Source organism: Notechis scutatus, chromosome 16 (assembly GCF_049901735.1).
Source record: "Notechis scutatus isolate UNSWTSFEM ecotype Mainland chromosome 16, rNotScu1.2, whole genome shotgun sequence".
NCBI lineage: Eukaryota > Metazoa > Chordata > Lepidosauria > Squamata > Elapidae > Notechis > Notechis scutatus.
In genome coordinates this window covers 3,919,903-3,932,063 of record NC_142024.1, presented here as the reverse complement: position 1 = coordinate 3,932,063, position 12,161 = coordinate 3,919,903, and the positions used below count along the sequence as shown (strand labels likewise).

General features: G+C 44.2%; 1 protein-coding gene across 1 annotated transcript; it reads right to left on the bottom strand.

The window, feature by feature from the left end:
* Window positions 1–427: 427 nt before the first annotated feature.
* LOC113421266 (tumor necrosis factor receptor superfamily member 4) lies at window positions 428–11,155 on the bottom strand. Its single transcript, XM_087944626.1, has 7 exons — window positions 10,935–11,155; window positions 9,409–9,531; window positions 8,954–9,055; window positions 6,915–6,981; window positions 5,113–5,294; window positions 3,972–4,109; window positions 428–2,581 (listed from the first exon to the last, which is right to left on the bottom strand). Exons 1-7 carry the CDS (start codon window positions 11,059–11,061, stop codon window positions 2,511–2,513), a joined length of 810 nt encoding a protein of 269 aa, XP_087800752.1. The 5' UTR covers window positions 11,062–11,155; the 3' UTR covers window positions 428–2,510.
* Between the last annotated feature and the right edge of the window lie 1,006 nt (window positions 11,156–12,161).

The window sequence follows — 12,161 nt, the reverse complement described above, 5'->3', positions numbered from 1 at the left end:
GTTATAAAATAGGAAAATGGCCCATCAGTTTTCAGGAAGCTTGTGGCAATTTTAAGAAACTGTAAGAAACGGTTGGACGATTCTTGCTTTATTTTAAGAGAGAAATGGCCTTTTGCTAAGTTGAAGAAATTTAGGTTGAAGAAATCAAAACTCAAAAGCTGGGGAAGAAAATCACAATTTTTTCCCGTATCAATAGATTCCTTCCTTCCTTTTCTTTCTCTCTTCTTTCCCTTTCTGTTTCTATTTCTATTTCTCTCTCTCTCTCCTCCCTCCCTCCCTCCCTCCTTTCTTTCTTTTTCTTCTTTCTCTCTAATCTTGGTAGAGGAAAACAGATTTACAAGGAGAATGTGGAGGCATTCTCTGAAGTTAGATTTAAGCCATTCAATAATGTAATGTCTTTCTTTACCCAAGTTACCTTATGGACTCTATAGCAAGGTTTCTCAACCTTGGCATCTTTAAGATGTGTGGATTTCAATTCCAGAATTCCTCAGCCAGTGGAGGGTATAAGAGCTAAAGCTAAACAAGTCAGAGGCTTTACAGATTCTGGTCTGCTAAACGAAGTGATGGGTTTTCAGAAGTTTGAAGCCAGTTATTTGCTTATCTGCCCAGGAATTTAGGGAAGCCAATTTCTTGAATCGCAGGGGTTGGACTAGATGACCTCAGCGGTTCATTTACAAACCTTTAGGGTTGCTTGGAGCATTACTAGAAGCAAACGAAAATCAGATGATCAAGGAAAAGAAGATTGGCTGTAGCCAAAGTGACATACACCTTTATGCTTGTGCAAAGAAAAAGAAGCACAGAAAATTTCACGCAGTTTATATCCTGTATTTATTATTTTTACAAATAATTTCAGGGTGACAAACATATCCAATGCACCTTCCTCCTCCTATTTTCCCCACAACAACAGCCCTGTGGGGTGAGGTGAGCTGAGAGAAAGGGTGTTTGGCCCTGCCAGCTTTCATGCCTGAAGCGAGATTTGAACTCACATTCTCCTGCTTTCTGGTCCAAACCTCAGAAGAGGTTCCATTTGGGGACATTTCCATCCTGTTTTTCAGTGTACTTTGCCCCCCACCCACCCCACAAGCTTAGCCAGAAACAGACCAACAGACATGAAAAGCATTTGTAGGATTTTACAAAGGAACCACATTTACAGTTCAACATTATGTAATAAAAAAGAAAATAGTATTTTTACATCAGGTCTCAGGCCTCCTCCTCTTCCTCCTCCTCCTCCTCCTCCTCTTCCTCTCTTCAAAATGTTGAAGAAGGGCAAGAGAATAATCAAAGGAGATCCAGATATTTTGTATCATCAAGATGGTTGTGGGTGAATTTTAAAAAAATGATCGGCCGAATCTTAAAATAGTCCATTCAAACAGACGTTTCAAAAATCAGATCCCTTTGAAAGTCATACTTAAAGACATTTGGAGGCAGCATCTAATGAAATTAGAACAAATTCTACAGTGCAACAAATTGTATAAATGTTCCTTATTTGTGAACTGTACAGTTCCCTGGGCAAGTTTGCCCTAAACTGGAAAACTTTCTCTGTTCTTAGTTTTGACCAAGAGCCTGGCAAATCTAATTTTTATTTTTATTTTTTTTAAAAAACAACAACCTACAGGTAAGATGGTCTTTTGCAAGATCAAACCCCAATCTTTGTATTACAGCCCTGGCATTTTATGCGCCAATAAAATCCCCTGAATAGCCATGGAGATCCAGTGGATCTAACTGAGGACTTACATCTATATATTTATGCCTATCAGGCTCCCTTTTGGGGAGTAAAGTTAATATTTCCTTCAAGAAACAGAGCGAAAAGTTGAAGGGTATTCAACTTAAAAAAAATACATGGCATATATTGCTTTTATAAAAGCAGATATCTGTTGCCAGCTTCTCTTTTTAAAGTATTTTAACTTCAAAGCTTGAATTCTGTTGCATTCCACGATGTAAATTGAAAAAATCACTATTGCTTGCTCTTATTTACAGCCTGAAGTATTAGAAGCTGAACAACAAATATTAATAATAATTGTTATTATTACATTATTGTAATAATTATATTAATATCAGCTGGGCCCATCTAACTTCCTTGTTATAATTCTTAGGTTTCTGGTTATAATACCTCAAGTTTCCTAAGAAATCAAGGGTTACTATGAGTCTTCCTGTTATCTTTGGATGAATAAAAACAGAAGAATAAAATGATCTGCAAGCAGTTTTTCACATTCTTTTTTTAAAACAAAGAAGGCTGTGAAAAAAATATATGAATATATAAATTCGGGCAGGTTCTTCAAAAGGAACCACAAGAAGAAGAAGAAGAAGAAGAAGAAGAAGAAGAAGAAGAAAATGGAAACAGCATCAGGTGGGAGAAACGGAAAAAAAAAAGATACGGAAAAGACGCTGATTCATTCAGAATAAAAAAAAGAACGGTTGAAAAACATGAACTCTGAGCAATTTCTGATTCAGAAGTCAAAATTCGGGTGGTTTTTTTTATTATTATTGTTGTTGTTGTTCCTTTTCGTAGGTCAGCCCTGAACAAATTCGGATTTATCCCCGACTTCTTGTTCTTGGATTGGCATTCGAAAATCGTTCTCTTCTGAAAGAAAAAGACGAGGGAAAAATTACATTTCAAAGAACGCAACTCAAAAGATGATATGAAAATTGCAATTTAAGCATAATCTTTAATGACTCATTTCTTAGCTTGTAACGAAGCTACAAGTAGTTCTTGACTTGCAAAGATTTGTTTAGCAACCGCCAGAAGTTACAACAGGACTGAAAAAAGTGATGTACGACCAGTTCTCGTACCTATGCTTTTTGCTTATTAGTTTATAATATAAAATATAAAAAAGGAAAGAATAGGAAAAAGAGGGGAGGGAGAAAGGGAAGGGAAAAGTGTAGCAAAAGAGGGGAAGAAAGAAAGAGAAGGTGTTGGGTGCAGCAGAATAAGATAATAACACCAAACCTCAACTTTTTAACTTTTGCCTAATCATGTAAAGTAGTCATTTCTGTAGCAACAAATTTATCTAACCAGCAAAGCCCAAAATCAAAAGTTTTCATTTTTCCCCGCCACCCCAAGCACAAAAATTTCCAAGCAGAAACAAAAGTAGTTGTGTGTTTTGTTTTCTTTTCTTTCATCAGAACAGCCCCCTCTAGCCATTTTCTGCTAACTCCTTCAACTTTTGCAGCCAATTGCAACCAGTTGGAAATGCAAATGCCAAGAAGGGACTTTTTCATCATCAGAGAAATATCCACAGTAAGTAAGATTCGCATCCTGATACAGAAGATTGTCAAAGTGTAAAGATAAAACCAGAAACTTTTCTTTTGGGTTTCATGGAAAAAGGCTTTGGGGGGGTGGGGTGGGAGCTGAAATTGGAGCTCAGCTTTGATTTATGCACAAACGTGGAAAGACGCTTTGATTCCCACAATGGACGGATGACTGGGGCAGTCCTTGCACTTATGTCCATCGCAGTGATCAAAATTTGGGCGTTTAGTAAACCGGCATGGGTTTACAATGGTTACAGCATCCTGGGGTCATATGACCTGCGTTGGTGACCCTCCCAGCTAATTCTGACAAGCCAAAGTTAAATGAGGGAGCTGGATTTGCTTAATGACTGGTTTTAAGCGTGGTTCGCTTAAAAGTTGCAGTGATTTGCCCAACAACCATGCCAAAAAAGGGTCTTAAAATTGGCTGTGGCTCACTTAACAACTGCCAGGTCCCAATTATAGTCGTACATTGAGGACTTCTCGTCATTTGGCAGGAATGGCAACAAATTTCACTAGAAAACAATTAGCTAACTGCAGTAAAACGCCCCCCTCCTCTTCCTGCTCCTCATATTAATAATATAAAAAGGGGAGAAACATTATTAAATAAGAAAGGGGTGTAATTCATCGGCTTATATTCAGCCCCATCTGGCCTTGAAAGGGGTCCCTCAAAGCCAACAATCTCACATTTTAAACCCGCCTTTCGGCAGCGGCCCCAAACTCACCCTTGCAAGGGATGGCATAAATCCCGTTGCACAAAATGTCCAGTTTCTTTTTCTTCGTCCTGCGATAAGAGAACAGGAGGACCAAGGCCCCAGCTACGGTCAGCAGGAGGACAAAGGTGATCAGAATCCATACAAATCCTAAAATAAATAAAATAAAACCGAAGAGGAAAGTCCGATGAAGCGTTCATTCCTCTGGCTTCCCCCAATTTCTTTGCAAGCTAGAAAAGGCAAGACCAGAAGCAACGGATGGAAACTAATCAAGGAGAGAAATTGCCTGCCAGGGAGAACAATTAACCAGTGGAACGGCTCGCCACCAGAAGTTGTGGGTCCCTCAACACTGGAAGCTTTTAAGAAGAGACTGGACGGCCATTTGTCTATATAAGGCCACACTTGGAATCCTGCATTCAGTTTTGGTCGCCACGATGTAAAAAAGATGTTGAGACTCTGGAAAGAGTGCAGAGAAGAGCCACAAAGAGGATTAGGGGACTGGAGGCTAAAACATAGGAAGAACGGTTGCTGGAACTGGGTACGTCTAGTCTGATGAAAAGAAGGACTAGGGGAGACATGATAGCAGGGTTCCAACATCTCAGGGGCTGCCCCAAAGAAGAGGGAGTCAAGCTATTCCCAAAGCACCTGAGGGCAGGACAAGAAGCGATGGATGGAAACTCAAGGAAAGAAGCAACCTAGAACTAAGGAGAAATTCCCTGACAGTTAGAACAATTAGTCAGTGGAACAACCTGCCTCCAGAAGTTGTGAATGCTCCAACACTGGAAGTTCTAAACAAGAAATTGGATAACCCTTTGTCTGAAGTGGTGTAGGGTTTCCTGCCTAGGCAGGGGGTTGGACTAGAAGACCTCCAAGGTCCCTTCCAACTCTGTTATTCTACTCTACTCTATTCTACTCTATACTCTACTCTACACTATTCTACTCTATACTCTACTCTACTCTACTCTATTCTACTCTATTCTATATAAGGTCTCCTGCCTGAACAAGGGGTTGGACCAGATGACATCCGAGGTCCCTTTCAGCTCTCTTATTCCACATTCTAGGAAGCAGCCACCTCTGCTGTTTTCCCCCTGCAGACTTTCTAAATTTTAAGGAGTAAACTTCCTTGCCCCTTCACACATGCCTGGTAAATTACCTGGATTTGTAGGCACAACCGTCGGAGAGGAACCCAGCTCCATGGTGAGGACAGGGGTCTTTGGAAAGGGAGTGGGTTGCGTGATGGTGCCCTGGGTGGGAACCTTGCTGGATGGTGTGTCACAAATCGCATCCTCATCCTGCTTCCCGGGCCGTAGGGTTTTGCTGCCGCTGGCTGTGCAACTACAAAACGGAAGGAATAATTTGCAGCCAGATTTCAAGACAAAGGATGGGGTGCTGTTACTGAACATCATCATCATCATCACAATAACAATAACAACGACACTTTGTAGAAATTGCTACTCATCCTGTCTTGTACCAAAAAGAATCCAGGGTGGTTAGTTTCAAATCAGTATTTCTTGATTACATCTAGGCCAAAACCTGTGGACTTCAACTCCCAGAATTCCCCCAGCCAGCATGGGTATTCTGGGAGCTGAAAAGCACAGGTCTTACAGTCCCCGAGATTAAAAAAAAAAACACCCCACAGGTTGCAATCTCTTCCTTTACACTTCTCGCTTTCCAAGGGCTGAGATTTCGTTCGCTCTCCTTTCAAATATCAACCTGCCCCTTTGGCGAAATCCAGGAAAAGAAACTCCCCGGGACGTTATTTTTTCCAAAAGTATAAAGCTTTACTGAATAAATCCACTTTGGCACCGAAAAAGCAAAACCAGCTCTGGGTTTTTCCAACGCAAAAGCAGGCCTAGTTCATTCCCTCTTTCCCTACTTGGCCACCCACAGTCCGTGACGTCCACCAGTCACTTCCGTTCATTTTGTTTTGGGAACCAGCCGGTTACGCTGTGGCACCTGCTCCCACCCACCCACCCCCATCTTGCATGCCAATTCCCCCCCCCCATTTCCTATTTTTTATCAAGCGAAGAGAATACAGGGGAAAGTTTGGATCCGTTTTGACATCAACGTTCACACATCTGGCACCCACCTTATCTCACTCAGCCTCTCTCTTGCAATCGGGCAACAGCGAAAGACCTCTAAACCCATAAAGGAGCAGCTGCACCCAACGGCATTTCCTCCCCAGCATTCAAACTTCCATTTAAACCAGGGATCCCCAAACTTGGCAACTTGAAGACTTGTGGACTTCACCTCCCAGAATTCTCCAGCCAGCATAGCATAGTTGGCAGGAGCATAGCTGGCTGGAGAATTCTGGGAGTTGAAGTCCACAAGTCTTCAAGTTGCCAAGTTTGGAGACCTCTGATTTAAACCAAGCCAAGATGCACTTCAGATAACAAATAACAGATAATCAGAGTTGGAAGGGACCTTATAGGTCATCTAGTCCAACCCCCCACCCAAGCAGGAGACCCTACACCATTTCTGACAAGTGGCAGTCCAATCTCTTCTTGAAAGCCTCCAGGGATGAAGCTCCCACAACTTCCAAAGGCAACTTCTGTTTCATTGACTATAGAATATCAAAGATGGAAGGGACCTTGTAGGTCATCTAGTCCAACCCCACCCTGCCCAAGCAAGGGACCCTACACCATTTCTGACAGATGGGAGTCCAGTCTCTTCTTGAAAGCCTCCAGCGATGAAGCTCCCACAACTTCTGAGGGCAACTTCTGTTCCATGGGTTGATTGTTCTCACTGTCAGAAAGTTTCTCCTTATTTCTGAACAAGTCCCACCAAGCCAAGGATGCATCAAAACCAACAAACTCCATTTGGGGTGAATCAGGGATGGTTTCTCCACCTGACCTACCTGGAAGAGCTAACACACACACACACACACACACACCCCACACACCCCTTTCCATTCAATGCACCATTCATGCGAGGTTCACTTAAGGAAATACATACTTGGTCCAAGGGCGACATTTCATGTTCCCTCCTTTGGAAAAATACCCTCTAGGACAGGGTTTGCATCCTGCAAAATGACGCAGAGGAGAAACGAATGAAGCTTTGAACAAAATTTGCTGATTGGCTAGGAGCCCCTGTGTGTCAACTCATAAAACATTTTGTATATACGTTTTATAGTTGACAACAGAAAGGAGAAAGGCGGGGGAGAGTTTCAAAGAGCAGACGGCAGTGTGGAATCGAAAGTACATTCCATTCATATTTTCTTCAAACACCGATTAGATGACTGAAGGCGCAAAAATCTAATTGGAGAACATTCCACTCTTAGCTATGGACGTGATACACCCAGAGGGGTGGGGAGAAAAGCAGGGTCAAGGGTGACAGTGAGTTACGTATCTCAGAGTTGGCTACGCCCAGGTAAATGCCGGAGGTAGAATGTTACCCTCAAATAAATCTTTGTTAGTTTTGGGAGTGTGGCTCGAGGCTCATGATTTAATTGGAGTAACTGCCGGAATCCTGACAGATAGCCAACTCTGAGACACTGTGGCTATTTTGTTGGTGTGTGTGTGTGTGTGTGTTTGATTTATATCCCAGCTTTCCTCCACACTCTTCTAATTGGGCCAGGAAATCCATCTTAATTGAACAATAGAGGGCTGGGAGGGACCTCAGAGGTCTTCTAGTCCAACCCCCTGTTCAAGGGAGGAGATCTATTAACATTCCAGTCAAAAAGCTGTCAGGTCTATTGTCGAAAACCTCCAGTAATGGAGCACACCCACAACCTCAGGAAACAAGCTCTTCCATTGATTGCAAGCCGTCCTCAACGTACGACCACAGCTGAGCCTAAATTTTCCATTGCTAAGCAGTTACATGAGCTTTGCCTCGTTTTACGACCTTTCTTGCCAGTCATTGTTAAGTGAATCACTGCAGTGGATAAGTTAGCAACCTAGTTGTGAAGCGGAATCTGGCTTCCCCACTGACTTTGCTTGTCAGAAAGGGACCCTGGGACTCTGCAACCGTCCACAAGTACATGCCAGTTGCCAGGCCTCTGAATTTTGATCACGTGACCACGGGGGATGCTGCAACGGTCGTAAGTGTGAAAAAGGGTCACAGGTCACTTTCCCCAGTGCCGTTGCAACTTTGAGCGGTCACTAAACGGATGGTTAGAAGTCAAGGATTAACTGCAATTGTTCACAAAATTTCTCCTTAGTTCTACGCTGGCTCTCTTAAGTTTGCATCCAGTACTTCTCGTCCTGCTCTCTGCTGCTTTGGAGAATGAGACGACCCCTTCTTCTCTGTGACAGCCCCCTCAAGCACCAGAAGACCTGCTCATGCCCCCCCCCCCCCCAATGTCGGGGTTCCGACGGATGCCCTAATTAAAGCATGAGCCTCGAGCCAAGTTTCAAAAGAAATCCAGTTATTTTAGGAGAGCAACATATCGACACATACCCAGATGAAGTTCAGCTCTGCTTCATGTAATTTACACCCTGTTGTTATGACCCTGTTTCCCCCCCCCCCCCCCCAGGGTGTGTCATAAATCACATTCTCCAACCGGAGCACTTTCGAGGGCTGTAGAGCTCACACCTCTGCGGTTGGTCCCGGTAGCCTGGGATACAGCCTTGAAGAAGGTATGCATGGAATGTGCTTCTGGTTGTGGCTGCCATGCTGCTCCATCAGTTTTCCCGCCCCCTCCTGCCTATGGCAACTCGAGAGCAGGCCAGGGATGCTTTACGAGTTGACATCGAACCCTTCTTTAGGCCAGACCTAGCCAGGTTCCCACTGCAATCGTACAATTTAGCCTCTTGAGCATCTCTGTTGCTCTTCTCTGCACCCTTTCTCGGATAGATAAATGTTCCCCACACCAAGGGAAGAAAAGAACCGATCAAGAAGCCTCCTACTTGGGAACAAATTTGAGAAAAACCATCACCTTTTCCAAAACAGCACCCTGGTCAATGATTGATGTATCCCACTAGGTTTGACTTTGGATGGGCCCATTTCTCTCTCTCTCTCTCTCTCTTCCCTGAAATGCCATCCTCGGTCCTTACTTTTCTCCTCAAGTTGGCTTTCTTCGGGAGCATGGCCAGGAAGACAGGTGCAGACAGTGTTTGAAGTCCTCTGGCATGGTCTTATCTCCTCGAGGCCTCGGTCTATGAGAAATAAAACATCAATTCCGGACTGCAAAGAGTGAGATTTCGGACAATTTCCAGGCACCATGTCTAGCGGAGCTTCCTGGAAACGGGGAAAGTTTCAGTGTGGCTTGGATAGCTCAGCAACCAACATTTCAGGGCCAAACTCTACATACATACATACATACATACATACATACATACATACATACATACATACATACATACATTTTTAGATTTATAACACAGGAAAAAGCCATTCAAAACCAACCCAGACCTAAGCCACCATTTGTGAAACCACAAAACAACACTTTTTCCTGCGAAGGAAGCCAGGAAGGAGGTTGCGGTGGTCTCGTTTGCCGACGGGGCCTTACCAGTGTTACAGTCGGTGCAAGGTTTACACCGCGAGTAGGTATAGACGTCGTTGTAGTAATTCTCATCGCAAGGCTCGCACTTGGTCGGGGATGCCACCGTGCAGCGTTTCACCAGTTCTTCTCCTAAAGGCAAGACGATGTTTGCAGATGGAAACGGAGCCTCGTTCATGCAAACCCCCCCTCGCCCCCAAATGACAGGCCATCCTCCGGGGAGCTCAGTTTCCCTCTCCGTGTCACCCTCCAAACAACCCTGCAGGGTAGGTTGAGGAGTGGCCATCAACCTTCCTTTGAGGAGGGATTAGAACTCGGGGCCCTCTTCAGCTAGCTGGACACTTCGACTAACAGCGGAACTATTTGGCCAGACATCCTGCTGAAGACCTGTCAGTTATCATGGTCAAGAAGGATGGGAATTGTAATCCACAGCCCAGCAGTCTCTGTCTGTCTCTCTCTCTTTCTCCTCCTCTCTGTCTCTATCTCTGTCTCTCTCTTTCTCCTCTCTCCCTTCTCTCTGTCTCTGTCTCTCTCTTTCTCCTCTCTGTCTCTATCTCTCTGTGTCTCTGTCTCTATCTCTGTCTCTGTCTTTCTCCCTTCTCTCTTCTCTCTATCTGTCTCTGTCTCTCTCTTTCTCCTCTCTGTCTCTCTCTTTCTCCCTTTTCTCTCTATCTGTCTCTGTATCTCTCTTTCTCCTCTCTCCCTTCTCTCTGTTTCTCTCTTTCTCCTCTCTGTCTCACTCTCTCTGTCTCTCTGTCTTTCTGTCTCTCTCTGTCTCCCTTCTCTTTTCTCTCTGTCTCTGTCTCTGTCTCTCTCTCTCTCTCTCTGACTCTCTCTCTCACACACACACACACACACACACCAAACTCAAAATGAGAGCATATTCATGAGGACAGAACAGTGAAAATTTATGTGGGGGGAAAAAAGGGAGAAATTCAGCCTCTCCCTGATTTTATAGAGTCTTACAAAGGAGGGTTGGCCAGACTGGAATTTCTGCCCCCCGTGTGAGGTACGTACCCCTTGACTGAACCTTTCAGAAGAAATCAACATTGCAATTCAAACCACACCAAGCCTGATTATTAAATAAAGAGACAGCATCCAATTAATTTGGGACCATTCCTCAAACTGCCACCCAAGAGTCTTCGGATGGGAGACCACCAGGAGTTTCTAACTGAGTAAGCTAGACTGGGAGGGCTGAGAAACATCCAGGACAATGTCAGTGGCAAATCCAAAATACAGCAGAGTCAGCATTGGATGTCAATTTTAAAATTAGTATTTTTTTTTAAAGTGCTAGAGAATCAAGGACACCTCCAAGTTCCCCCTATGCCAGCCAGAAAAATCTGATTTTTTTTTTCTTCCCTTTGCAAACAATTGAAAACCATTTTGGATAGAGCAGCCCCAGAATGCAAAGGATAAAAAAAAAAACAACCTGGGTATTTCCTAAAGTGACAGCCCAGGAACCCATAAATGCAGAAAGGGTGGATTCAAACAGGATTTGAGTTCAAATGCCCCCCAAAATCTCCAGCGTCACTAACCTGGTGGACAATATTTGCAGCATTTCCCATTTGGGAGGAGATATTCCTTGTTCGAACACGATAGCCCCCATCCCAGGGAGGACCAGAGAGACACAGCCAGTGAAATCAACCCCAAACTCCGCTTCATGTCCCGTGCCACAAACTCACAAACGCTGCTGTGCTCGAAGGGGGAGGAAGAAAAACCCACAATCCTGTGTGAGCACCGCAAGGCCGGATCTCCTCTGACTTTCATGAGCCTCTTCAGAGATCTGAGATCTCTTTGAATATCAGGTGCTTTACCATAGGTGAGAAGTTTGCGTCAGTTTGGCGCCTCCCCCAATGTGGGGCTTGTCGGCACTAATGCAGACTCACAATATTGCAGGCGACTTCTGCTGTCTGCCAGCTCCCAGCAGTTCGATTCTCACCAGCTCATGGTTGACTCAGCTTTATGTCCTTCCGACGTTGGTAAACTGAGGACCCAGATTGTTGGGGGCAAAAGAGGCTGACTTTGTAAACTGTTTAGAGAGGGCTGTAAAAAGCACTGTGAAGCGGTATATAAATCTAAGTGCTATTGCTATTGCTCTGCGCTGGAAAAAATGCCAGGAGGCAATTGGGTATGTCTAGTTTAATTAGGGATGTGGTGGCTCAGGGGCTAAGACGCTGAGCTTGTCAATCAGAAAGGTTGGCAGTTCGGCGGTTTGAATCCCTAATGCTGCGGAATGGAGTGAGCTCCCGTTACTTGTCCCAGCTTCTGCCAACCTAGCAATTTGAAAACACATAAAAAAATGCAAGTAGAAAGATAGGGAGCCCTTTGGTGGGAAGGGAACGGGCGTTTAGTCCTGCCAGCCACATGGCCACGGAGACGTCTTCGGACGGCACTGGCTCTTCGGTTTTATAACGGAAATAAGCACACCGCCCCGTAGAGCCGGAAACGATGAGCACGTATGTGCAAGGGGAACCTTTACCTTTACTTAATTTAATTAAACAAAGGACATGATAGCAGTCTTCCAATATTTCAGGGACTGCCACAAGATGTTATAGGATGGTCTATTTAGTCCCTGTAAGGCAGAATGGCCACCGGAGGGCACTGTTTTCATACTCTGTGCTACAGATGGTGCTTTTTTTGCCTGCCAGGCTGAAATACCCTGAATGGCCACCGGAGGGTACAAACACATTTTTTTTTAATCTGCCATCTAATGGTTGATTTAGGAACTGCTTATTTATGTAACTGTGTAACCTGTTATTTGC

Coding starts and splice junctions, on each gene's coding strand:
- LOC113421266 (XM_087944626.1), bottom strand. CDS start 11,061: ATGAAGCGGAGTTTGGGGTTGATTTCACTGGCTGTGTCTCTCTGGTCC. Junction 9,532..10,934: donor CTGCAAATATTGTCCACCAG/GTTAGTGACGCT, acceptor TCTTGCCTTTAG/GAGAAGAACTGGTGAAACGC. Junction 2,582..3,971: donor TTATGCCATCCCTTGCAAGG/GTGAGTTTGGGG, acceptor TTTTTCTTTCAG/AAGAGAACGATTTTCGAATG.